This window comes from Budorcas taxicolor, chromosome 1 (assembly GCF_023091745.1).
Source record: "Budorcas taxicolor isolate Tak-1 chromosome 1, Takin1.1, whole genome shotgun sequence".
In the NCBI taxonomy this organism is placed as follows: Eukaryota; Metazoa; Chordata; class Mammalia; order Artiodactyla; family Bovidae; genus Budorcas; species Budorcas taxicolor.
The window spans coordinates 50,349,666-50,372,527 of record NC_068910.1 but is presented as its reverse complement, the minus strand read 5'-3'; the positions used below and the strand labels follow the sequence as shown (position 1 = coordinate 50,372,527).

General features: G+C 43.3%; 1 protein-coding gene across 2 annotated transcripts in view; it reads left to right on the top strand.

Annotated features, from left to right (window-relative positions):
- Window positions 1-22,862, top strand: part of STAC (SH3 and cysteine rich domain) — a 114,922-nt gene that overhangs the window by 72,446 nt on the left and 19,614 nt on the right. For both annotated transcript variants that reach the window (XM_052646396.1, XM_052646405.1), the window contains exons 6-8: window positions 2,851-2,929; window positions 11,611-11,675; window positions 13,182-13,270. In XM_052646396.1, coding sequence (XP_052502356.1) covers window positions 2,851-2,929; window positions 11,611-11,675; window positions 13,182-13,270 — 233 coding nt within the window. The remainder of the gene's footprint in view (window positions 1-2,850; window positions 2,930-11,610; window positions 11,676-13,181; window positions 13,271-22,862) is intronic.

Below are 22,862 nucleotides of genomic sequence, written 5' to 3'. Positions count from 1 at the left end.
CCATCTGAGCCACCAGGGATGCTCCTTCGTTTGAACTGACCTAAAAATGAGTGTTCTGTGCATTTCTGTGACCTGGTATCATCGTCCTCTCTGGCTGTCCTAACCAGAATTTCTGTGAATGCCCCAAGGTGCCACGCAGCTCTGTAGCAGAGAGAAGGCACCTCAGAGATAGGTCTGACCTGGCCACATCAGCAGCAATGTCCACTCCTGCAGTTGTGAGCTCTGCTAGAACTAGCTCCACTAACTAGTTGGTTAGCTAGTTTTAGCACAGAGACATCGCAGGGAGCACTCGGCGGGAGGCAGTGAACATCATCCCTGCATTTGTGACTGGTGTTTGGAGCAGAAGGAACATCACAGGCGCATTTGAGAGATGTCCAGTCTCCTTTCGTGTCTGTCTTGACCCTACAGACTGGCTTTAGGGGCAAAAAAGCATATTTGCTGTATGTCAATAACTTGTTGGTTCATCATGGTCCGCTTATATTTCCTGGCACTGGTTCCACCAGGAAATATTTCCTGGAATTTTGTTCTGTGAAGGCATCATTCTGAGAGCTGCAGGGAGACAAAGACAAATCAAATTGTGCTTAAATATCTGTCACTTCACTCTTTCCCTGGAGCCCAACTTGCCTTGGTGGAAGCAAACAGAAACAATTGATCGCTACTTTAAAATGACTTTGCTTCCTTCCTGCAGGGTCAGTAGTAATGAACTTCAGCCTCTTGCCATTCTGGCAGTGTTGTTATGTCCTGAAGGGAACATATTCCCACGTAGCAAAGGTTTCTTTTCTTCCAGGGCTATAGAGGCATTTGCTTTACATTGTCGGGAAGTGGCTGCCTGGCTGTTTCTAAATTATTAGGTTTCCTCTCATGTGCTTTCAAACGCTGTAGAATATAAAAAGCTTCATGGCTTTGGGAAAGCCAGCAGAAACCAAATTCAAAAACTTTCTAGGAGTTGGTTAGCTCATTTAGGAATGACCTTCAGTTTTGTGAGATTAAATTAACATCATAATGGCAACTTTTGTTCAGAAACAGTGAGCTTCAGAGGAGAAGGGTCCAAGTGACTTAGAGACCTGTGACATTTACTTTTTTCTTCTTTCTGATGTGTCATGAAAGGAAGAATGGCTGAAACAAATCTTAAAGCTAAACTGTAACAAGAAATCAGTCTCAGAAAGGCAGCATTATGGGACTTTAGAGCTGATGAGAAGAGCTAGGAAGGCCGACGCGTTCCTCTCTAATAAGATGTAAATTGTTTTAAAAGTATGTGACTCTCCTCTAAGGTCCCCTGAATTCCTCTTTTAGAGAGGTGAGGGGCTTTTTTGGTGGTTCAGTGGTTAGGACTCCATGCTTCTACTGCAGAGGGCGCAGGTTTGATCCTTGGTTGGAGAACTAAGATCACACATGCCGTGTATTATGGCCAAAAAATAATAAGAAAATAAGCAAAAATAAGCATCTCCCAGTGCTTAGGAGATGAATCTAGAGGATGTTATGCTTACTGAAATTAGTCAGAGAACCACCAATGCTGTATGATATAACTTATATGTGCAATCTAAAAAAAATACAAATGAATGTACATCAAAACAGAAACAGACTCACAGATTATAAAAGCAAATTTATAGTTCCCAAAGGGGAGAGGGGCAAATTAGGCCTATGGGATCGATAGACACAAACAATTACAAAGTAGACAGGCAGTTAGGATATGCTGTATAGCACAGGGAATTATAACCATTGTCTTGAAATAACCTTTAATGGAGTATAATCTGCAGAAAATACTGACGTTTTATGTTATATACCTGAAACTAACATAATATTGTAGATCAACTCTATTTTAAAAAAAGAGCATGGACTCTGGAGACAATGCCAGAGGTCTAACCCCTGCTCTACCACTTAGGAACTCTGAGCCCTCAAGCTTAGTTCTCTCTGGGCTTCAGATCCCTATCTGAAAAATAGGTTTATCATAGAATTATTGTGAAGCATAAATGAGACGATTGATATAAAGGACGTAAAAACAGCACGCGATAGATGACTGGTTACAATTAGCTATTTAGAGTGCTGCTTTATTATTGTTGTTGTTATTTCTGGAACCTAAATAATGACTATAGGAAAAAAAAGTGAAAGCGTTAGTCTCCCAGTCATGCCCAACTCTTTGTGACCCCATGGACTCTAGCCTGCCAGGCTTCTCTGTCCAAGGGATTCTCCACGTGAGAATACTGGGGTGAGTAACCATTTCCTCCTGCAGGGGATCTTCCCGACCCAGGGATCAAACCCAGGTCTCCCACACTGCAGGCAGATTCTTTACCGTCTGAGCCACCAGGGAAGCCCCACAATGACTATAACTCTTCCTATACATAAGAAAGGGCAGAAAAAGTATTGATGTTACTGAAACAATTACTTTTTGCAGCAATGGAAACAGGCTTTAACTCGTACCTAAGCAATGCAACCTCAAAAGTGCATCTTGTTCTCCAGAATTAATGTTCAGCACTCACCTAGAAAGAGCTATAGTTCTACTGAACATTTTAAGTAACAGGATGTGGGCAGGAATTCTGATTTCTGTCTGTCGTCTGTTCCTGGGAAGCAGACTAATTGTGGCCAGTGCATGTAGGCACTCATTCACCTGTCACTGAGCATCTTTCTTGTGCCAGCCCCTGAGCCTGCCCCAGACACCAGGAGGAAGGGACAGTGCCCAAGAGGGAGTCCACAGCCTCTCAGAAGTTAGCCAAACAGACAAGAGAGCAATGATGAGATGCTTAAGACAGTATCTTGCAAATTCCACCTTAGTTCCTCTACTGGTATCACAGTCTCTACTCACTGAGTCACTGAAATGACATTGCTCATTCACTGCTATACTCTCTTTTCAAGACTTCAGATCTCGTGGAGGTTCCCGAAGAGGCTGATGGGCCAGGAGACGGGTATGACCTGCGGAAGCGGAGCAACAGTGGTAAGTCGGGGATCAGGCACCACCGTCCAGTGCAAACGGGAATCTCATCCATCATCCAGGTCAGCGGACAGGCTCACGTGACCTCCAGGCCCCTCTTTCTCGGCCACCTCTGGAATTCAGACTGGACAGTGTTTGATAATATGGAAGGGAACAGATAAATTTTGGTGGATTTCAGGAATTCAGTTATAACATTCCCTGAGCTCTGGCTCCTGAGTTCTCATGCTATAAGGACATGGAGGTCCTTCCAGAGCTTTTTGTTAACATGTCACTTCCCCCACTGACCTACACTGGATGAACAGGGCATCCAGAGAGAAAACATCAGAAGTACTCACAGTGATGTGCCTGCTCAAGTGAGGGGTGGTGCTGAGGAGTGTGGGCCTCCCCTGGGCTCCTCCACAGCAGAGATGACTAAGATTCAAAAACTGATCTGCACAATCAAGACAGATATTCTATATTAATATCATTTAGTTTTCTAATAGCATAAGCCCTTTTAAAAATAATTCCTAGAATACTTGTTAAATACTAACTACATGCTACCGCTTGCTAACATTGAGAAAGAATCTCCTCTTAGCTTAAAGAAACATAACCAGCACCTAATACTTGAATCTTGATGAGCCTCTTTGATGTCAACAACTACTTAACTTCCTCTCATTTATCAAAAAAAAAAATTATGAAGTGTTTTCTACCACCAGCAAAACTACATATGTCACAGAGCTGTGCTCAGGTCATTCATAACCCAGCAATGTTGCAGGCCCTGACCTGTGTTGTTACTTTGGGCTGAATGCCTTCTCCTGGCAGAAGTTACCCCTCACAGCTCTAATCCCCATGTGGGAAGCACTGGAGAATGCTGCCTTGGACAGATTTTCTACTTGCCTGGTTGTCCCTGCCTTTTCCAGACTGGAAACAGAACTTCTACATCAAATACCCTGTAGCTGCCTTGTCAGCAGCTGTCATACAATGAGGTACCATTTCCACTTCTTTAGCTCTAGGAATTCACTTATGTCTCTTCTCCAGTTAGGACTGTGCCTCTGTGATGACCCTCCTTCCTAAATAACTGTCAGCATCCATCAGGGTGCCCCTGTTGCCAAGCCTGTAAATAGGCTGCTAAAGCACACCGCTAGAGTAAGAAGCCTTGGCATCACATGGGGAAAACTGTACTTTGGGATCCATGCAGATACCCAGGGAGCACTTAGCAGTGCCGTGAGGGAGACAGACCAGAGAACGCCAGCTGCTGGGGCCCTCGAGGCAGAGCCATAACCCTGCACGCACCCAGCCTAGGTCTGTCCAGCACTGCAGATCCAGCAACTGAATTTGGGACAGCAGCCCTGGAGTTCATCAGAATCTCAGGACCAAATTCACCAGAGGCTCGAGTATAAGCCAGAGCTGCATCTCAGTGCTTCAGGTCTGGTCAGCTGGTCTTCCCCTGAGTCTGATTCTGCCCATCTCCTGCCCCTGACAGTGGGCTCCCCTGGTGGCTCAAACAGTGAAGAATCTGCCTACAATGCAAGAGACCCGGGTTCAGTCCCTGGGTTAGGAAGATCCCCTGGAGAAGGAAATGGCAACCCACTCCAGTATTCTTGCCTGGAGAATCCCATGGACAGAGGAGCCTGAGAGCTGGACACAAAGAATTGGACACGACTGAGCAACTGACACCTGCCCCAGATACTTCTCGCCAAACCACAGGTGGCCTCTCATTACTAACTGCACTGGATGTGTTTGGCCCTGGGCCCCTGCCTGCTCTGAAAGTGAAGGCTGGGCTTCACTAGTGATCATGTGGCCTTCAAGAGACCTCACCTCTCTCTGCTTTAGTCGCTTCACCTCTAAAATGACGATGCTAATAACACCAAATCCATAAAGCCTCGTGATCTTTAAATGAGATAATGAATGTAAATACTACCCATTCACTGAAGACTCGGAAGCTTCATTCCTAGCATTAGGCCTCTTGGCTGCCTCTGATGCCTGTATCCTACTGGACATGGCCACGTGAATGGAGGATAGGCATCTTCAAGCTAACGCACCCAAGCGGACTCTTGAGTCCCTCACTTGCCTTCCCACCCAGCCACCCACCCACTGAAATTGGCTCTTCTTCATTGTTCCTACTCACTTGTAGGAAAGTCATTCTGCTAGATTATCAGGCCAAGGCTTTTGGTATCATCCTTGACACTCTTCTTCTCACACCTCCTGTCCAGTCTGTTGGCAGATTTTATATGCTGGTCTTCAGAATCACACCCAGCCTGTGCCCACCACTTCCCTCTCTGCCTCCACCAGCCTGAACCAGCTTGATGGATGCTGTCAGCCATTCCTCAGTAGATGAGGTCTCTATTTGCCCTGGGGATTTCTTTACTCAAAAAGTGGTCTTCTAGGGACTTCCCTGGTAGTCCAGTCAATGCAGGGAACATGGGTTCAATCCCTGGTCCAGGAAGATCCCACACGCCATGGAGCAACTAAGCCATGCGCCACAGCCACTGAGCTCGTGTTCCGGAGCCCATGTGCTGCAGCTGCTGTAGCCCGAGCTCTGTAGGGCCCATGTGCCACAACAAGAGAAGCCACAGCAATGAGGAGCCCATGCACAGCCATGAAGAGCAGCCCCGCTTGCTACAGTTAGAGAAAGCCTGCATGCAGCAGCAAAGACAGCACAACCATACATTATTTTTTGTTAAAGGGAGTCTTCTTAGAGTTTTAGATTATGAACAGCCGTATTTAAGGATCATCACCCTGAAGCACTATTGCTATTACTGAAGTCATTATAAGGTCACAGAGTGTCGAAGATACAATCGGGAGCCTCACTACTTCACGTGTGGCCCATGGACCAGCAACCTGGGCAGAACCTGAGAGCCCATGAGAAGTGCAGACTCTCAGGCTGCCCCAGCCCTGCAAAATCAGAATTTGCAGATGACTCTGTGGTTCACATTTTTGTTAACATTTGAGAAGCAAGATCAGAGACCATTTAGTCCAACACCCTCTCCTCCAACATACACACCCAAGGATACATAGACATACATACACAACAAATACCAGTTAGATTAAGGAAATTGAGACACTGAGTAATACACCCAAGAACACAAGTTGATTATCTGCTGTCTCTTTTTCCCATTAAGGGGCATTTTCACAGTCTTATTCAAAGAAATCTGTTGAAAGAGCTTAGCAAAGGGTAAACCTCTAAAACGCTTTAGAGATCTATCAAATATTCCTTTGATCAGCGGTAGCTTTCTTCACATGCCCTCTTAGAAGCGAGGGTGAGTAATTATGCAGCAGTTTGCTTCAAAACATGTTCCTTTGATTTGGATCTAATGCACTGCCTGTGCAGTTTGAGAAACAACATAGAGAAAACACTTTGCTTACATAGAGCCCAAGTTCCCACTCACCTTCTCACAGTTTTGGCAAGGAGAGCTTCCTGTTCTGTATTACTTGCTTCATGTGCGTTCTGAAAAGTACACAGGGCACACAGGTATTATTTCTGCCAGCCAGGTGTTGTGTCAAAATTCTTGAAGAATATTTCCAAGGCCACCTCAGAAGAAGTACAATTCATATTCATCTCTTTACTGATAAAAATATAGTCTCTGCTTTCTGTCTTATGTTATGAATCTCTTGGGCAGGTCTGCGGATTTCTGGTTGTTGTTTTCAACATTATTCCTTGGTGCCTCCGAAATTGACAGGGGCAGAATGATTGGTCTTTGCTTTTGCCTTAACTGCCGAATGTCCCCTGGAAGCAAGGTCATAAGCAAAGTGTGAAGCATCTATCTAATACATAGCCTCAAGATGACAAAAAGTAAAGGAGTAATTGACAGAACTATTAGGAAATTGGCATTGCACTTCATAATCAGAGATTTTAACACACCTCTTGGTCATTGGCAAATCAGATAGACAAAGAGATTCAGTATAGACATGGAGGATCTGAGGACGTACTTGACTATCCTAACCTAACTAACTTTTTTTCTCTCTTGATTTCTTTTTTTAATATAAATTTATTTATTTTAATTGGAGGCTAATTACTTTACAATATTGTAGTGGTTTTGCCATACACTGACATGAATCAGCCATGGGTATACATCTGTTCACCATCCTGAAACCCCCTCCCACCTCCCTCCCCATCCCATCCCTCAGGGTCATCCCAGTGCACCAGCCCCGAGCACCCTGTCTCATGCATCGATCCTGGACTGGCAATTCATTTCACACATGATAATTTACATGTTTCAATGCCATTCTCCCAAATCATCCCACCCTTGCCCTCTCCCACAGTGTCCAAAAGACTGTTGTACACATCTGTGTCTCTTTTGCTGTCTTGCATATAGAGTTATCATTACCATCTTTCTAAATTCCATATATATGCGTTAGTATACTGTATTGGTGTTTTCTTTCTGGCTTACTTCACTCTGCATTTAACTTTAAAAGAACACTCCAAAAGAATGAATATATTAATATATTACAAAGTGGCTTCCCAGGCGGCGCTGGTCGTAAAGAACCTGCCTGTCAATGTAGAAGTCGTAAGAGACATGGGTTTGATCCCTGGGTCGGAAAGATCCCCTGGAGGAGGACATGGCAACCCACTCCAGTATTCTTGCCTAGAGAATCCCATGGACAGAGGAGCCTGGCAGGCTACTGTCCATAGGGTAGCAAAATGTTGGACATGGCTAAAGCAAATCGGCACAGCACACATACATACATATGTGTCCTAAATCACCTGGCTGTACGCCTGAGACTAGCACAGCATTATAAACCAGCTGTACTTCAATTAAAAATAGTAAAAAATTAAAATTAAAAAGAATGCTTCATCTAACAAATGAGGAATTCACATTCTTTCTAAGAACACATGGAACTATTGCTTACCTACTAGACTATAATGCACACTTCACAAATTTCACAGAATTAATATGATATAGAACACATCTTTCTAACTACAATGCAAACAAGATAGAAACGAATATCCAAATTATAACTAGGAAAACCCACACTTTAGGAAATTAAAGACATACTTTTTGAAAGCTGATATGTCAAAGAATTCATAATGAAAATTGAAATATATTTAAAACTAAACAATAATGAAAACACTACCGGACTTCCCTAGTGGTCCAGTGGTTAAGAATCTGCCTGCCAATGCAGGAGACACGGGTTTGATCCCTGATCTTGGAAGATCCCATATGCTGTGGAGCAGCTAAGCCCGTGAGCCAAAACTACTGAGCCCAAGCTCTAGATCCCTTGAGCTGCATCTACTGAGCCCACACACCACAAAATACTGGTGTCTGCGTGCCTTAGAGGCATTGCTCCGCAAAAAGACAAGCCATTGCTACCAGAAACCTGTGAACCACAACTAGAGATTAGCCCCCACTTGCTGCAACTAGAGAAAGCCTTCATGCAGCAAAGAAGACCCAACACAACCATAAATAAATAATTTTTAAGAACACATCCCTATCACAACTTGTGGGATGCAGCTAAAGTTGTGCCTAGAGTATTTAGCTCTAAAATTATTCCATTAAAAAATTAAAGCTGAAAAGTAATCATCTAAGCATCATATTCAAGAAGTCGGTAAAAAAAGAAATTAAAAAAGAGAAGAAGTCAGTAAAAGGAAAAAGAATAGGTAAGGAAACAGTAATAAAGACAAGGAATTATTATGCGACACAGGTAGCTCAGTAAATTCTAAAAACCGTTCTTTAAAAAAGTAGAATTTACAATTGATAATTTCAAGAGTAAGAGAGAAAGATGAAACAAAAGTAATAATTTTAAAAGGAGGAATGTCAACAAAGGTTGACCGGAAAGCATCTTACGACCAACTTCACACCAGCAGATTTAAAACTTCAAATGGATAGCTGCCAAGAAAGTTATCAGTGACCAAAGTATGACTCAAGAGGAATCAGTAATTAGAGAACTTGACTTGGCTTCCAATTATGATAGAAACAGAATCAATATGTTAAGTTTTTTCACAACAAAAATGCCAGGCCCAGACAACTTTATAAGTAAACGTGACCAAACATTTAAGGAAGATAAAATTTCCAGATTAGCTAAGCTCTTTCAGGACAACAGATAGTGCCAGCCAGCAGCATTCTCTGACTTAGTTTATGGGGCTGGTATAATACTGACCTCAAAACCAAAGGAATACAGCATGAGAAAGAAAATCGCTGGCTCATCCCCCTCTTGAATATGGGTGCAGAAATCTGAAACAAAATCACCTCAGTACACTGAATCCAGTAATGTATTTTAGAAAGGCAGTGCATAATTGCCACGTTGAATTTATTCCAGGGATACAAGGTGAGTCAGTGTCAATAAGCTGATAATGTCACTTGTACATGATCAGGTTAAAGCTGAAAGTCCACACCATCAGCTTGTTGGAGACATGGGCCTCCCAGGACTGCGAAGTAAAAGAGAAAGACAGAACGTAGAAAAGGAAGAGAAGAAAGCTATAGGGGAACTAGCAAAAACTGAAGGTTGATTTTGCATCTGTAGCATTAGAAAACATCCCTGTAGAATTAACACAGATTGTGTATGTTTCCATCAACAGCCAAATTATTTTTCATAAAATGAATTGAAAGTACCAAACATAAAAAAGCATCTGACACATTATTTTGGTAAAATAGTACCCCAAAAAATATTCTTTATACCTTTCTTTATACCTTTCCCCTCAAATCAACATCTTAGAAATAGCCAGAAGGAATGGGTTTTTTAAAAAATCATTTTTGCAGTGTTCCATTTCTGCCTGTAACCATTTGACTTAAAACACATTTGGAGTCACTTCAAATAATGTTCAGCATAGTTCAAAAAATGATGCACATTGTTGTGATGGCTAATGGATAGTCCATGAAAAGCTAAGATAACTTGAAATTACAAAACTGTAAAATCAAACTGAATATTGCACATGCATCTTGTGTAGTCTCAATTTTAGTTTCAATCAATAATTTTCTAAGAAGACGGTCTTGTTGTTTCCATTCAACTACTCAGTATTCGTTAAATGTGTCCAGTTTTATATTTATAGAATCAAGTATTATGCCAAGATTTCAAGTAATCACTTAAAACAGAGAAAAGTATTGCTGGTCTCTACTCTTCTTAAACCAGGAAGTTGCATAGCCAAATATTCAGACAGACAAGGTCTGTAAGCATCAGCCCTTCATTTTCCATTTGCCTACAAAGCGGAGCTCCTCCCGTGACTGCATATTGACTTCCTAGGGATAATGGAGCTGCGTCTACAGGCTCTGGAACCATAGTGAGTGAGTGAAGTCGCTCAGTCATGTCTGAATCTCTGCGACCCCATGGACTGTAGCCTAGCCAGGTTCCTCCGTCCATGGGATTCTCCAGGCAAGAATACTGGAGTGGGTTGCCATTTCCTTCTCCAGGGGATCTTCCCGACCCAGGGATTGAACCCAGGTCTCCCGCATTGTAGGCAGATGCTTTACCGTCTGAGCCACCAGGGAAGATCCCTGGAACCATAAACCATGGACAACAGGTGTTTACTGAGCATTGGTACATTTACAGGGGCTCTTGTTCGGAAGTGTGTCTCCTTCATCACGGTTACTGAGTCCATTTGCAGGACAGTGGAGACTGTCAGGGCTAACTGACAGAGGGTACAGAGCTTTCTGTGATGTGTTTCTCTTCCTCTGCTGGTTTCCTTGACCCTCTGAAGGAGACCCAAAGGGAAGACTAAAACAGCAATGTATTATTTTTGATTATCAAAGCTTCTACAAGGTAGATTGATTTCAACCCTATGGGCCCTATCGTATAGACTTGGAAACATGTGCCATCTTTTATTTTTGTTTAAGAAAGATACATGATGTTGGTCTCCTGGGTTAGATGGTTGAACTAGCTAAGGCAGAGCCCCCCAATACCCATCAACCCATCAGGGACCTTCCACAGCTGTGTGTGTAGACAGTGACAACTCCTACCCATCTTTTTCTTCATCAAAGGTCACAGAATGGCTGCTAAAATGCAAAAGGTAGAGAATTATGTATTTTAAGAACATACTAAATGAGAAACCACTGTTTAATTTTTTTTCTCAAAAATAGCCCCCAGTGCACTGCCAAATAAGAGATCGAGGAAGTATTTTGAAGCTTGAAACTCTAATCTGCAAGTAGAATACAGAGATCATCAGGAAACTAGCATGAAGATATTGAATAGAGATCAAAGAGTCTGGTATTTAGAAAAGTGTATTCAAATACAGTTTAATTGTGCCATACCTGACCTACCCTGCTGCTGCTGCTGCTGCTGCTGCTGCTGTTAAGTTGCTTCAGTCGTGTCTGACTCTCTGTGACCCCACAGCCCACCAGGCTCCCCCGTCCCTAAGATTCTCCAGGCAAGAACACTGGAGTGGCTTGCCATTTCCTTCTCCAGTGCATGAAAGTGAAAAGTGAAAGTGAAGTCGCTACCCTCCCCTTAACAAACGACTGGATACATTTAACAAAGATGAATGACATGGTTTCTGCTCCTGAGAAGGGCACTGCCAAATGAGGCCAAGCAATGCAGGAGGATGTGTGCTGGCCCGGAGGCGTGGACGAGGGTGTGGCTGTGCAGAGAGTGTGGTGCGGACCCTGCAGGGGGTGCAGAGGGCAACAGATGGAGCATGACACGCGAGCTGGGTCGCTGAGGATAAGGAAAGGAAACTGTGGTACAGGGAATAAATAAAGCTACGTCTTTCAAGTGTGTTTCCCAAATGTGGTGACTGGGCTCATAAATCTCCTCCTTTTTCTGGTCTCTTTCAGTGTTCACGTATCCAGAAAATGGCACCGACGATTTCAGAGACCAAGCAAAGAACATAAACCACCAGGTATTTATGGACATCTCAGAAGGCTGGCCAGACAGGGTCCTTAGATTATTCTGTGGGTCACCCCCCAAGTGGGTCATGAAATCAATTTAGTGGGGCCCAGACTAGCACTTTTAGAGAATAAGGTACCATGGTGTATATAGCATAGGCAGCCCTGAGCGAAACAAATACCAATGCACCCAAGGTACAGAGGATAAATATTCTACTGGGTGCTTTTGTTTCTGTTATGTGTGCTACCTACAAGCTGATATGTGCCCCACAGTATGTAAATTATATATTATGACTATATTTCATAGTGGGCTTCCCTGGTGGCTCAGAGGTTAGAGCGTCTGCCTGCGATGCAGGAGACCTGGGTTCCATCCCTGGGTCAGGATGATTCCTTGGAGAAGGAAATGGCACCCCACTCCAGTACTCTTGCCTGGAGAATCCCATGGACGGAGGAGCCTGGTGGGCTACAGTCCATAGGGTCACAAAGAGTCGGACACGACTGAGCAACTTCACTTTCAACTTTTAAGTATTATATTTTATGTTAATTTACATATATCATTAGGATGGAATAATACTGCATAAAGTACTTGAGCTTTGGGCAGCAAACTGAATCACAGAAAGAATATAGTTATGTGCAGCTTTTGTTTATGTTTTCTAGATATGGCATCTATTCATTATATTATTATATCTTTAAGTGTGTAGTTATACATTATATATCTGCATACATGTAAAATAATACACTATAAATATTACATGTTGTATAATTTTAATTTGTCATGTATATTATAAAGCAGAAACAATTATGTAGCTATAATATTTGTGTAGTTAATAACAGCTTATGTTTATATAATACCTGTAAAACTCTTATATAGTTTACAAATTAGGGACACAATAAAATCGACCTCACAGGGCTGTTGTTAGCTTTGCATATGCTAATCCATATACCATCATGCCTCTCACATAGCAAGCTATCCAAAAAGGGTAGCTTTTATTATCGTTATTGCAGTTTCATAGTCAGTGGATGGTGATACCGTAACAAATCAAATCAGCCTCAGGCGAACATTTTTCATTTTTCCACAGCATGAATGAACTTATTTCTGGACGAATACACCCAGATCCCTTTGATATACTAGATACAAAATTGTCCATTTTAGGGAATAGAAGCTGTTTACTACTCGCCACCTGCCCCCTCTCTATAGAGAGAATATTCTCTTGCTTGGACTCAAGTCTGCATCACCTTTCATGAACAACTAAATCAAAGGAAAAAAGTGATTTGAAGAAAACTGTAGTATTTCTGACAAAACGTTCCACATAAGTGCTTTCAAGTAGTTTGTAAGGAAATCAAACTCAGCTAGGAAATTAAAAATAAACCTATGTTCAGAACAAAATAATAATGGTTAGGTATTTTAACGCGAAAGATTATGCTAGAATTACATTCAACTTCTCCATTTCCTGTCTTCTTCCTTTGCTCCATTTCTGCCTCCTTCCTCCTCTCATTTTTCTTTTATATTTCTCTTTCAGGGACCTCTTTCCAAAGACCCATTACCGATGAACACCTATGTTGCCTTGTACAAATTTGTACCACAAGAGAATGAAGATTTGGAAATGAGGTAAAAATATTTTTAAAGGAAGAAGAAGAATGAAAGATTTAAAGTCAGTGAAAATAATTCAATGTGAAAATAATTTAATGTGCGCTGCGTCCAAGGGCCTTAGAGCAGTGATTCTCAAATGTGCGTGTGCGGGGCCGGTTGATGCAGATTGCTGGGCCTTTTTCTGGAAGTTTCTGACTCAGCATGAGTCAGCGCATCTTGGGTGGGGCTTGAAAATCCGAGTTTCTAACTGGTCTGCAGGTGGTGCTGACGCTGCTTCCCAGGGACCACACCTTGAGAAGCGTGGTTAGTACATCATCAGTAGAGCTGCTACCGGGAGTTTTCATGAAGGCTGAGCATCAGATGCACTTGGCATCCTGTGGGGTCTAATAGGGAACCAAAAATGTACTTGCTGCCCAAATTAACACTGACTGACAAATCAGGCTAAAACTCTATTTATCCCTGCCAGAGACTGGTTGCTCCCCCTGGCTCGCACCTAGAGGTTCTTCTGTTTCAGAACCATCCCACCTCATGGTCACTGAAAGAGAGAGACAGGTGAGCCTCAGGGCGCTCATGAGATCTAAACCTTTCTCTGGAACACAGTCTCATGTTTCAGGGGTAGTGTGGCTGGAGTCCGTACTGTGTCCACATCCTCCTTGCTGTGCGATTTTAAGCAATGTACAAACATCGTGTTTCCCAGGTTTCCTTACTGATAAAAGGATAAAAATGACCTTTTCCCCTTAAGGCATTTGTGAGGATAAAGTGAATAAGGTTCATAAAGTATATAGCACAGTAACGGTAGATACTCAGAAACTGGCCATCAGTACAGTCTATGTAATGCCGTGTTCCCCAGCTTGTCTCAAAGAAAAGACTTCACTCCTTCCCTCTATTCGTGACCCAAGCCTCAAGCGCTCTCAAGACAAGCACTTGGTATTTTCCAGCCCTGGAGCAGGATACGAGGGGCTGCTTTTGCAGCCACACGGGCCCTTAGAGATGGGTTCTTTCCTCTTCTGAAGAGCATGGAGAGAAAAACTAGCACAGAAAACCATTTATATGTCAGAGCATTAGGAAAACAGCCTCCATTTTACGGTGGACTCCACTGTCCACGTGCTGTGTCACTGGTCCACCCTGCAGAAGGCTCTGGAACCCTTTGTCTGCACCCTGGAGCTCTCTGAGCTTTCCCACATCTCACGTGCGCTAAGTCACTTCAGTTGTGTCTGACTCTTTGAGACCCTAGGGACCGTAGCCCACCAGGCTCCTCTTCCATGGGATTCTCCAGGCAAGAATGCTGGATTGAGTTGCCATTCCCTTCTCCAGGGGATCTTCCCCGACCCCAGGCATCAAACTCATCTCTGACATCTCCTGCATTGGCAGGCGGGTTCTTTATCGCTAACGCCACCTGGGAAGTCCTTTTCACATCTCAGGTCTGTCCATTTCCCTGGTGTGACTCCTCTGGCTTTTGCCTGAACATGGTTCCTCCTCAGTGAAATCAGCTTTCTCCTCTGCCACTTTCTCCAAAGTCCCTGAAGAGAAAAGAACTATCAAAAGCCTCCATCTAGACCCTGTTTCCTGGTCCCATTTGCCACTGGGGTCAACCTGGATCGCTCAGCCGCCCTTCCTGGTACAACGCCCAGTGGGCCCCGTAGCAGATGTGGGTGACGGCCGAAGCCTGGCAGCTCCCCTAGCTCACACCCAAGGTCAGCTTTCATAGTTCATCTGTGGTCTGCTTCCAGCTGATTCTCGGGCTTTTCCCAGGCAGAGTTCAGGCTTGGTTCCTACCTCCTTAGATTCGTTCAGACAATTAGGTTCTTGTACATCTGAATTTTCTCCATCCTTGAGGAAAACTCACTATGCTGAACTCACTGGCTGGAGTTGTAAATGTTACCTAAACAGCCTGGTTAGGTACAGCAGAATGAGATGGTGTTTGTCAGGTGAAGCCCCATTCTATCAAGGTACAGCAAACCCTGCCAGTCAGAACCTACCTAGGATTTGTTACTGGTGTGGTCCCTTGCCCTCAACTGACAGTCCATGTTAACTATCTTGCTGATGAAGACAAGGAGGACCTATATTTACTTTGCAAAGAACAGTATATTGGGTTCTTCTAGAGATTATCATTTGAGTGTCTAGAATTAAAAATTTAACGACACCCCATTGTGCAGGTCCCACAGCTTTATCTTAGAAAATTGTCCTGAACTTATTAGATGGAAATAATAGCTCCAGAGAAATATGACTCAGGAGTGAAGTTTTAACTGCCTGGTGGTGGTCGTACGTTTTTGTGCTTATGTTAGTCGGTTGCAGGCCATTAAAAGTCAAGTTGTCTGGTCACGAATCAAACGTTTACACTCTGCTCCCAGGCAAACAGGACTATTCATTCCCAGGAATGAAATGTCTGCATTGCATAGACTGCAAGATTGAAGTGATAAATCATACTTAACTTTTTTTTTCTTTGCTAAGAGATTGTAGGTTCCCATTTTAGAAGCCAAGCTCTGATTTAGAATGTGTAAGGCAATGCTTTGGGGATTTAGTATCATTCCTTGAATGAACTAGGGCTTCGTAAATTATCTTTTTCTCCTTAAACCATGAGGTAGTAAAAATCCTTTTAACAAAACTCTATTTTCATCCACCTTCCTTCTGACCCAGCGGGCATGCTGGAGATTATCCTCAGGAAAGAAAACAAAGGATACAAGAGTGGAGGGAATGTTGAGGGCATGAGCTTGAGGACAAAGGAGGTCCAACTGGCAAAGCCAACAGTCACAGATCAAAGCAGATGGACCATCACTTCAGCCAGAGTTTGCTATATATCTGCTCAATAATAAGAAAGCTTTTTCTGCCAACAGCCAGCAGTCCAGACCTCTCTCCAAACCTCCAGGGTCTCCTCCATGCCTACCCCAGGAGTGCCTGGCACCCAGGACCTCTGTCCTCCCCTGCACAAACCTGTCCCCAGGGTGAATGATGTCACCATCTGCCCAGGCCTCAAGCCAGCCACCTGAGGTTTTCTTTTACCCCATGCCCAAAATGCATTCAATGTTCAGTTCCTACTGGTTCTCTTTGCCTCAGATCTGCTTTATCCAGCCCCACCTTCACCACTCCCTGGATTGCTGTGGGATCCACCTGGTCTCTGTGTCTAGTCTTACACCCCCTCACCCCATTCCTCCCTTCCCATTTACTTTGGTTGGAAAGGATGCTGCAAAGACAGCCCAGTGTCCTGGGATCGTCTAAACTTTGGAGTCAAACAGAATGGATTCATGTCCCGTCCCTGCTCCTCTGTTTGCTGACAATAGGGCATCTTACCTAACTTTCTGAACCTCTGTCTTCTCATCTTGAAAGTAGAGATAATAAGGCCTGCCCTTGTAGGATGGTGGTGGTTGAGTTGCTAAATCATGTCCAACTCTTTTAACCCCATGGACTGTAGCCCACCAGGCTCCTCTGTCCATGGGATTCTCCAGGCAAGAATACTGGAGTCAGTTGCCATTTCCTTCTCCAGGGGATCTTCCTGACCCAGGAATCGAACCCGGGTCCCCTGCATTGCAGACAGATTCTTTACCAACTGAGCTACAAGGGAAGCCGTTATAGGATGGTTGTCATTAAATAAAATAGCATAGTAGGAGTTTAACAGTGTTAATTCCAGTCAGTTCTGTTCATATGCCAGAGGTAGATGCTTCCTTTGCAGACATAAAAAATGAGGGAGAAAGAGAATGACATATAACATGGATTCACTGAATATTTAAGAATAAAAAGTGTGGGCATCACTTGACCTGGATTTAAGCTCTAGCCAAGCCGCTCACTAGCTGTGTGACCCCCATGAAGCCTGAGACGGTTCCACAAGCCATCAAGCTTCTGCTTTTATAATACACTCACAAAGAGAATCACTGCGCCTGCCTTAGGTCTGCTCATGACACACAAGTGTGTTTAGAACTGTCTAATGCCCTCCCACTTCCCTTGGGTCTAGACCAGAATATTTACAGACATCTGGTGGCTTCTCTCACCCTGGTGACTTCTCTGCTTTTCTGGCACCACTGTCCTCCTTGCCTCTCTGCTCCATCATTTGTTCCCCCAAAGGACCATGCTTCCCTTGTGGCTCAACTGGTAAAGAATCTGCCTGCAATGCGGGAGACCTGGGTTCAGTCCCTGGGTTGGGAAGATCCCCTGCAGAATGGAAAGGCTACCCACTCCAGTATTCTGGCCTGGAGAATTCCATGGACTGTATAGTCCATGGGATCTCAGAAAGAGTCGGACACAACTAAGCGACTTTTACACTCACTTTCAACTCTTGCCAAAGAAATTTTCTTTTCTTTTTTTTTTTTTTCAATTTATAAGTGGATTAGGGGGTTTTTTTTTAATAGTTTTTTATTTTTTTAATTTTAAAATCTTTAATTCTTACATGTGTTCCCAAACATGAACCCCCCTCCCACCTCCCTCCCCATAACATCTCTGTGGGTCATCCCCATGCACCAGCCCCAAGCATGCTGTATCCTGTGTCAGACATAGACTGGCGATTCAATTCTTACATGATAGTATACATGATAGAATGCCATTCTGCCAAATCATCCCACCCTCTCCCTCTCCCTCTGAGTCCAAAAGTCCGTTATACACAGCTGTGTCTTTTTTCCTGTCTTGCATACAGGGTCGTCATTGCCATCTTTCTAAATTCCATATATATGTGTTAGTATACTGTATTGGTGTTTTTCTTTCTGGTTTACTTCACTCTGTATAATCGGCTCCAGTTTCATCCATCTCATCAGAACTGATTCAAATGAAGTCTTTTTAACGGCTGCCCTCTGTTCCTCCCACCCTTCTACTCACCCACCACCACCACCACCATCACACACACACACCCTCTTCCACTGACTATTATGCACCCACTAGATCTCAAGTCTTCCTTGGTGCAACCTGGGTGAGATCCTCTATGATATACTCTCATGACACCATATTTCTTTTCTTCAAAGCACTTATCTGTATTTATATATTTCTGGGAATGTTTGGTTAACTTACCTCTCCCTTGTAAAGCCCATGAGAACAAATCTGTATTTGTTAAATAACCCTGTGTCCCTGGAGTATAGGCCAGTTCTTGAGATTTGCTGCTGCTGCTGCTGCTGCTGCTAAGTCGCTTCAGTCGTGCCCGATTCTGTGCGACCCCATAGATGGCAGCCCACCAGGCTCCCCCGTCCCTGGGATTCTTCAGGCAAGAACACTGGAGTGGGTCGCCATTTCCCTCTCCAGTGCATGAAAGTGAAAAGGGAAAGTGAAGTCTCTTAGTCGTGTCTGACTCTTCTCGACCCCATGGACTGCAGCCCACCAGGCTCCTCTGTCCATGGGATTTTCCAGGCAAGAGTACTGCAGTAGGTTGCCAGTGCCTTCTTCTCTTGAGACTTAGTAGATGCTTACTAAATATTCCATGAATGAATGAATGAGTATTGTGGAGATTAAATAAATGAACTAGTGTTGTCGCTGGCATATACAATTAGTGGGCAAATAGAGTCCATGATAATAGAATGGAAACTATAAAGGAGGAAGCTAACCCAGCTCAGAGTGGTTTACCAGGACCTGTTTCCTGAAGGAGATGGGCCTTGAACTCAGGATGAATATGATTTGTTGAGAAGAAGTTGTAAAAAGAGACCAACAGTAGCCCATAGTCATATTCACAGAGAGCGAAGAGTTGAAGACAATGTGGAAGAGGTGCTGCTAAGCCAACACAGTTTGGGCATGGTAGGGTGAGCCTCAGGGAGAGGGGGTGTAGGGCTCTGCCTCCTTATTCCCAGAACAGTGCCTGCCCCTCTCAGAATGGCTGTGGTCCCATCGTTAGTCTCCACACACTGCCTGAAGGCAGAGGCTCCGCACAGTCAGCTTTGCTACACTTTCAGTGCAAACTTCCTTCATAAATTCATCTGCTGTCACCTCCCCAAAACTCTGGCACTGATGGAAGCCATGATAATCTTCCCACCATCATGGGCAGAGAGTAGGGGAGAGCAAGGGTGCAGGGCAGAAAGGAGCAGGCGGTGTCTGGGGGTCACAAAGACCTGGGTCCACCTTCCAGCTCTGACACATCCTAGCTGCATCAGTTTGAGCAAACTGTTTAATCTCTTGCAGCCTCCATTTTCTCTTTCCTAGGGAGACTGAGCAATGAGATAATGTTAAAAAAAAAATGAGATGAGATTTCGTGCCCAGTACAAAGTGAGGTGTACAGTATATTTAGATACCATCTCTTCATCATTTGTATCATTTCATAATACATTTTATTTTCCTGGTCTTCTGATCAATTACTCTAAAGATATATAGTATATATATCTTTATAGATATATAGTTCAAAACTCTGTCTAATCTTTGAACACATCCAAGGAGACTTTATCTAATTAGTCTGGCGATAAGGAGGCTGTGACACCCTGTCTCTTACCTTCTGAGTAGGTTTTGTGGTTGCTGACAGGACATGCTCCAGGTACGGAATCTCACCACTGATATACAAGATGTGATGCCATCATGTGAGGACTCTCCAAGCTGTCCTTGCAGATAATTTGAGGTCTGATAACATCAAAGAGCCACCTGGATTCCTCTGTCTGAGTGTAATGAGCCTGCATAGTAGATAACCTCTGTCATTAAGGGTCTTAGACAGTCTCCACCAAACACCTTTACTGTCTAGTTTTTTAAAAGTCCTGAAAATTACACTTTATGGAATGCCAGCTTAATTAATGAGCAAAGCTTTTCAAAATGCTACTTGAAATACAAACTGGTTAACCCAATTATAATCAGGACTGGTATCATGATCAGAGACGGTCTCATAAATTCACAAAAGCCGTGTGTCCATCATTCTCCTGGCCATGTACGTGACTGTGTGTGACACACTCACATATGCACATAATCTCTACACACTCACAGTCAGATACACACAAACACACACAGTCTCACACACACAAACACACAGATTCAGACACACACACTCAAATACATGTGCATTTATACACACATATTAGCAAAAGCTTGATAACCCATGCTTAGCCTTTTGATGAAAGTAAATCCTGCCGTCCATATTTACAATGTAACCTGTCTCATTGAAAGTCTGCAAAATATTCTTGGAGATATCACTTATTAATTCACATTGATGCATATTTTTAAAATCTGTAAGAATAACTTCAGTGGCTTGGCCAAGTTGACATAGTATTTGAATAGTAGGCATATATAAATAACTCTGAGGAAGCATGAACCCCAGAAACATTGGTAGGGACTCTGAAATAAAAGATCAAGCATAAACAAGAAACTCAAGGGTTCAAATACATATTTAAGTGACCACGTATGTCTATTCCAAAGAATCCATTTTCCACATCTAAATCATTTTCATTTTTATTAGTTCTCTCCAAACAGATTTATATGATAATGGCCATGTTTCATAAGGGGTGAAGAGGAGAGGAAAAATTCCTATGAGCCAAAAGAGGGAATGAGGAAACTGCTGTTTGAATATTATTAAATTTTAAGAGAGATGTAAATTAATTGCCTCTCAATCTGTTTGTGTCAGAATACCTAAATTTGGGGCCCGTAAAAGAAAAACATATCTTCTTTTGTAACTCCAAATTAGATTCCTGATTTAAAGTCTTGAATTGCCAGACTCTTTCTTGGAAGCCATAAGTCCCAGATTTTTCTGTGTGTGAGTCTGAACAAAACCAGGCAACCAGTTGTCCCATTAGCTAATATTCACAAAATCCTCTGGAGGTGGGATGGTCTGAATTCACCTCTTCCTGATTTATTGAAAACACCACTTTAAGGTCAAGGGGGACCCTAACCCTTGTGCGGCTATCTCCAGGATTTGTTTTATCTACCACCGCTCATCTCGTGGTGAATGAGTATGTGCTCTCTGCAGTGTCCACAGTTCACAGGCTCTGTTATCAAAGAGCTCCCATGGCCATAAGGCTGCAGGCCCTCGAAAGAAAGTCCCTTCAATACGAGGACTTGTGGGCGGAGAGGTAGTTCCAGATGCTGCTGCTGCACCTCAGGGAGGTGCTGAAACATCAACTGGGACGAATCAGGTCTTCTGACCACATCATCCCACTGCAGAATAGAACCGTGATCTAAAACTTAGAAGGAAGCTAATATTTAGGGAGCATATACTGTGTATCCAGGGCTTCCCTGGTGGCTCAGACGGTAAAGAATCCGCCTGCAATGCAGGAGACCTGGGTTCAGTTGCTGGGTGGGGACGATCTCCTGGAGAAGGGAATGGCAACTCACTCCAGTATTCTTGCCTGGAGAATTCCATGGACAGAGGAGCCTGGCGGGCTATAGTCCACGGGGTGCAAAGAGTTGGACACAACTGGGCGACTAACACTTTCACTGTGTATCAAGTTATTTACACTACACCATTTCATTTAAATCTTTAAAGAAATAAAATAAAAAGAAGGCATTGAAGCAGCCTTGGGAAGCCAGGGAAGATTTAAGGAGTAGCATCGCAACCCATCCAAGACTTTCAGAAAGGGTGGACATGAGTACCTGTACGGCTTAAATAGTGAGCAGTCATTCTCTTTTCCACTGAGGAAAGGGTAACAGAAGAATAGTTCAACTATAAGAACAACTGGTGCCAGATGCAAGCCAATCGCAAATCCCATTACAAAAGAAGTTGTGGAAATTCACTGCAGGAGCATATTTAGATTCTTATATTCATCCCAGCCTTCATTCTGGAAAGACTGACTTAAAATTCAGTAAACCTTAGTAAATGGACACTTGGCTGTTTAGTTCATATTCCAAGGAGACAATTTATGGTCTTTTACCCTTTTGAGGGGAGAGAGAGAGAAGCAAGTCCAGGAACCCACAGGCGGAAGTGGAGGCTTGGAGCTATTACCTGGGGAGGCAGACCCTTCATCCACTTGTTTTTCTTCTACCCCAGGCTTTCCATCCTACACTGAGGTGGCAGGTTTCCTCTCTGAAAAGAAAGACAATTTATATTAGCAGATTCAGATAATGTGTTAATTTTGCCCTTTTTGGCCACTCACATTACTCCTTATAAATCTATTTGGATTGTTAAATTTGGTTCAAAAGAACAGAACTGTGTGATTATAGAGTGGGGTTCATGAAAAGTCACTCCTGGTCAAGGATAATTTTTTAAAATTAAAATCATTTTAATGTCAGAATTTTAATTCGAATCACTAATGAATGAGAGAACCAGTACACTTTCACATCTGATTCAAAGGAAAATTCACTCAGCACCCACATATAGGCAATTAGGAGTGCTGATGTGAACTTACAAATAGGTGCAAAAGTAGATAATATTCACAGGGTAGTCATTGACTACTTTCTGCCAGACACAGTTCACTAACGTTTCTCGGGGTAAGGCTCATTTGCATTATTGCAGAGATGTGCAGTAACTCAAAGACACTGAAAGGGGGAGGTGACCCAGAAGGGGGCACCAGACAGCACCCCAGATCAATCATCAGTTTTGCCCATTTCGGAGTCTTCCAAATTGTCCCTGACAGCCCCTTGCCTTCTTTCAACTGATGTCAGGTGGTTCTAGCAAGCAGTATTTTGCAAAAGAGAGAACAATGGTTAGGATGGTTAAACCACATGTTACAATCCGTATGAATCTCCAGGAGAACATTATTAAAATAGAGACTCCTGGGTTACACCCATACTGGAGACT